Source organism: Aspergillus mulundensis, assembly GCF_003369625.1.
Source record: "Aspergillus mulundensis strain DSM 5745 chromosome Unknown scaffold_62, whole genome shotgun sequence".
Lineage (NCBI taxonomy): Eukaryota > Fungi > Ascomycota > Eurotiomycetes > Eurotiales > Aspergillaceae > Aspergillus > Aspergillus mulundensis.
In genome coordinates this window covers 1-5,358 of record NW_020797950.1, presented here as the reverse complement: position 1 = coordinate 5,358, position 5,358 = coordinate 1, and the positions used below count along the sequence as shown (strand labels likewise).

At 51.5% G+C, this 5,358-nt stretch overlaps 1 protein-coding gene across 1 annotated transcript; it reads left to right on the top strand.

Annotated features, from left to right (window-relative positions):
- Positions 1–1,641: 1,641 nt before the first annotated feature.
- DSM5745_11599 (uncharacterized protein) lies at positions 1,642–1,995 on the top strand (the record flags this gene model as incomplete). Its single annotated transcript, XM_026753615.1, has 1 exon — positions 1,642–1,995. The coding sequence occupies one exon, from the start codon at positions 1,642–1,644 to the stop codon at positions 1,993–1,995; it is 354 nt and encodes a 117-aa protein (XP_026597822.1).
- Between the last annotated feature and the right edge of the window lie 3,363 nt (positions 1,996–5,358).

The window sequence follows — 5,358 nt, the reverse complement described above, 5'->3', positions numbered from 1 at the left end:
ACGCGGCGGTAATCTTGCTCTGCTCGCAAAAGACTAGAGACGCAAGGTGTGGACAGTCTGCGCCGCTCTTGCGGAAGGAATTTGACCGACACCTGCGTCCGCTGGGACTGCATCGAGATCTGGATGACGAGCGACCCGGCGGCGTGGGAATCTATTTCATCAGCCACGTCGGAGGACACAAATACGCAGCTAACGTGATTGTGTACCGAAGACGCAACTTTGACTGGTACAAGGCCACAGAGGCTCAAGTGGCCGAGGCTGAGCCAGTGACTGCAAATGCCGCGGATGAGGGTGCTTCGCAGTGCATCTGGCTGGCGCGAGTACGGCCAGAGGACTGTGAGAATATCGTCCGGTATACCGTTCTGCAAGGCAAGATCGTGAAGCCGGGTACGCAGCTCCGGGGAGGCTTTGACCGGGAGAGAGGGTTGGTCAGCTGGTAGAGGCTTGCTAAATCTAAATATAGAACGATATACACCTCAGTTCGAAATGCATCCAATTTACAACTGACCTTTATCGCCTTTCTTTTCCTTCCCATGCGTTACCCATCGATCTCCCAACCTCACGTTACCCATCTTAGCTTGTCGGTAACTGAGAAACACACCTGTCACCCGGCATATTCAACCAATCGAGCTATCTCATGGGGTAGTTCGCCCAGAGCCGGCAGGTCGTCAGCCAGCCTCAAACCGGGTGTGCAGAAGGAAGGTCCAAAACTTGCGAAAGGTCTTCAATAGATCGACCAAACTGGAGAGCTGAAGCCATTACTCCGTAGGTCCCGTCATTGACCATTTCCACTCTAGGTATGCAGTGATTCCACGAGCTTCCACACCTCAGACCAACAAAACCCCTCTTATGCTGCCAGCGAAGAGAGATTATACCTTCTGACTTGCCCTTTTCAAGCAAATGATCAACACCGAGCATGATGGAGAGTCATGACGAGGTCGAGGACGGAATAGGTCTTCTTGGATTGGCGACGGTCCGCAATCACCCCCACCTCAGCCCCAACAATGCAGCCCCCAGCGCAAATTGTTCTTAAGAAAGTTCAAAGGAAAACGCAGCGGAAGGTGGACGGAGACACCGAAGACACTTGGGTTACAAATGAAAGCTGATGGTCGTGAGATCGAGATCTTTCGAGATACTCTTCTCCAGATCTTTCCCGAGATCTGATCTCCGATCTGCGATAAAATAGCCAGATCCTCGATCCACCGCTTCAGGTTCATCATTCATGGACGTCACGATTCAGATGTGCAACACGCTGAGCACGAGGGGTCATGGCCGGCCAGTGGCTACTTTTGTACGGCTGTGACCTATCCACAATCTCAGCTTCCAGCAGCAAGCCACCGTCGCAAAGTAAACCTTGGCCATACGGAATCTGGATAGTTGAGCCCAAGTCCCAAATTTGGGTCATATCCTGCCCGTCTATATATTCAGATGAGTGCCGCGGGGCTCCTGAGGTTGGTCTTTCCTCGACCTCACGCTTCTCACACTTGCCACGCAGCCAGACTCGGAATTGCTCTCCCAACATCACAGTCTAGGTATATATACCCGATCTGCTTGCACTTGAATGTTGAGACTAATGAACCCTTTGCACTAGACAGCCATCCAGGCTTCTGTACTATCAAGTCCACGCGCCATCCGAACAATATGCCCGCAATACAGATCACAACCAAAGCCGAATTCGACGCTCTGCTCGAGTCCCACCCATACGTGACCCTCGTGGCCACTACCTCAAAGAATGCCCTAAACAGACTCGTGGGCCCTACTTTCAACAAGAAAGCCGACGAGTATGCGTCCATCGCAGGCAAATACGCTCTGGCCCGTTTCAATATCGATGAGGTCCCTGGAATTGCTGAGGAACTGAATGCCGATATTAACCGGACACCGATACTGATCAACATTAGAGGCGGGGAGGTTCATGAATCATGGATGGTGCATGCACCTCAGATGGTTCAGCAGTTCGTTGACCGCTTTGCGGCGAAGGCTACTGAGGGGAACTAATGTGATACTTAACTGGATTGGGGGAGAGCTACAGGCTAAATACCCCCGGGATAGGGAAATGTATATAGCTAGCTTGGAATACAGCGCGGTGTCTAATAGAAGAGCATAAACTATAATACACGATTCTGAAGGCTAAGAACGAGTCCCGACGCCCACCTCATGACCATCCAGTCTAGTTGTCACCAGGCCAATGTCAGACGTCTTTAAGGGACGATACCGAGCACGGTTTATAGCTGTTGGACCGATTGGGGTGCCGGGGGCAAGCCATATGTGTGCCCGCAACCTGCACAACCACCCCGATCCCCACCATAATGGCAAGATGCAACACATGGACGTTCATAAATCCCCCATAGCATCTGAGCGCTCACGATGGTCCTCTTTCTTCTCCACTACCTCTACTTTGATCTACATTCCACAATTCACAACAAGCTAGGTACCAACCCACCGTTACATGATCCAACAATAACTAACGCTACTTGCTTTTACTCAGTACGCCTGGAAGGCTGCAACCCAGTGATTTATATTCTTGGGGTGAAGACTAGGGGGGCTTGAACTGAGGTGGCTTGGTTTCCTTGGGCTCATGGCCATTGCAATGGGCTACATGAGCTTGTCCCGAGACTTGTGGGCAGCAATGCTTTAGTCCCTGCTCTTTATAGGTACAATATCAAGTGCGCCTTCTGAATGCCTTGTTCCATCCCGTGCTACAACCGCTCACTACGTATAGGGGTACAGGTGTGCTGGATAGTTGTGGCATACAGTCCTCTACCGCCATCGACCATGAGACCACGCCTCTTGCCCTATAGAGCGAACGATAGACCGTGCAGCTAGTATGAGTCCTGAGAAGCGAACGGTGTCCTCAAGATGGTTTATGCAGAAGACCATATCCCGCTAGCCTCGTCAGTATCTTCGTCAAATTTCTCAGTTCAAGTCAAAGGGTGCATCGTCTCAGTTCGGGGGTCAGGCCCTGCGTTCTCCTGGGCTAATCCTAGCCCAGAGTCACAGACTGCTACTCGCCTTCATTGATGCTACAACGCAAGTCTTGTCATTACCCTAGACTAGTTGGCGAGTTATGTATGTTACACAGGCTCCCTACAGCCTGCCGTATATATCCATCCATCAAACCGACCAGTAAGCCAGTTCCCCGAAATTGATTGATAGCCTCCCAACGCCACCTTAACATCAAAGATTCGGGTCATGCAGTTGCTCAAGTAAAGCCCTGTCGCTTGAGTCTTTCAGCAACCTCTCAGCTAGATACAAGTCTGCCTGAGACCAAGCCTCTTATTTATTCAGGTTTATACTTCCCGCAAACGGGACGCGCGGGCTAGTGAATGCCTGATGTCTGCTTTAGAACATGTTTGATGAGCTAGCCATAATGGTTATGGTTAAGGCTATGGCTGCTGGTGACTAGTACTGATTCCGGATGACGTGGATTGAACTTCCATCATGCGCTGGAAACGAGCCTCTGTTCTGATACCGGAAAGATGTTGGTAGACAGGCAGGAAGGAAGCTACCAACTCGTGGCTTAGGTGTCTAAGAGTGTGATGTTCTCTGAGATGCCCTGCATATTCAAACAGTCACCATAGATGGGTATGAACTGAGGGCTGTCAGGAAAAGCCGTCATTGACTTGACTTGCCCCCTTCCATCACCGTGCAGGAGGACTCGGGAATGTTGCCCTATGCAGGGCATCCTAGCCCTAACTCGAGGGAGTCAGGCCAGCAACTAAACACAAATCGAACAGGGATGAATACGCATTGACCAGGAGACCCCTGCTCTGGTTACCATGATGGCAGCTGCAGTCCAGGAATCGGTCGCCGAGCTTGAGATGGGAGCCAGCGATGAGACTACCCAGATGCCTGATGTACTCCATAACGAAGGGCAATCTGACGATTGTGATGGACGGCCCCAAGAGACGGACTCAGCTTGGGGCCTTGGTAGTAAGTGCCAGTGAAGTATCATTTGGGTATAAGCGACGTCGTGATACTTACCTCGGGTAGGAGAAACAATCTCCATAGGCTCAAGGCAGACGCATATCTCAGTCGCGAGTCATATTGCTGAAGCCAAGCCCTATCTATCGACTCTATCCCCTGTCCTCGGAAAACGCGGTGTACGGAGTATAGGACGGAATATCGGAATCAAACCGTGCTGTAGGTCAGATCAACACCCAGCTCCCAAAAGTAGAAACCAGCCCGGTCTCCTGAATCAGTCGACGGACTCCGACTAACTCATCGTACCTGCGGAGCAGATCCAAGTTCCAACATTGTTTGGACCTTCCTCCGATCTTCCAAGCTGTGGAGCCAGGGCTAAGAAAGCCAAGGGCAAATGCCCCATCCGCTCCCCCAGGACAGACAGGAGTCTTTACCTTTCGCCGCGGAGAAGCGTCGCAGATTGACACGATATGCCATGCATGTGGTGTAGTTACGGCGTATGCAGGGTGACGACGGGGGCGCTCACCGTCAACTCTTCTTGGGCAAAAAATGCCCAGCGGGAGTACGTACACTTGCCAGAGTTGCCACTGCCTTTTCTGTAGCTAAGGCTGCGGCTGCGGGGAGGAAATGGAGACTCGGGAGTGAGAGGTTGTACTTCTGAGAGGGTTCACTAGATAGTAGAACGCCACAACAGTGCAACATAGTAGCTGCACTACTCCGCTGGCTGTGGCAGTACATGCCTGTTGTCGGACAGCGGCCGCAGTTTACTGACGGTTTACTCCGTACATAGATGATGTCGAGACAGTCGGATAAGTAGCAGAGGCGGAGGAGAGTGGAGGTTAGGACGGGCAAGGGATGGGGCACACATCATTCCAAATATCGGTTGAGATGTTGAAGGGACCGGCTATTTTCACTTTGCCGTGGCGGTGGTCCGGTGTGTCCAGTCGCATGGGTGGAGTAACCTTAAGGGAGAGTGAGGGAAAGCCTGCAAGGCAGTGGCGGGCCTGACAGCGGAAGCAGTACGGTAAGGCTTAAGCACAGGCCTGAATTGAGTTGTTTCAGGATGTGTGCACCAAAGCTTATAATAATGCATGGATGGCCCCACGCCTTCTCAACCGAGATACGCCGTCTAGTCTACACGATGTTAGTTCTCTGTATATACATCAAAGCCTCGGGCATCGAAGAGGATGATATCGAGGGAACTTACGCGGTATACAGAAATCGATAGTTTTACTAGCTCTATACCGTTGGCTTGGAACAAACGCAATTTACGAGATGGCCAGTCGTATTCACAGGAAGCCATAACCAACAGTCCATGGCTGTGGGGACTGGCGGCTGAGGCCCTATCGGACGACGTGAAGGCTGCGATAATGATATGGGGGCCCATCGAGATAGGAATCGATGTCCGATGCACTAATGAGTTTCTAGTATGGTTTT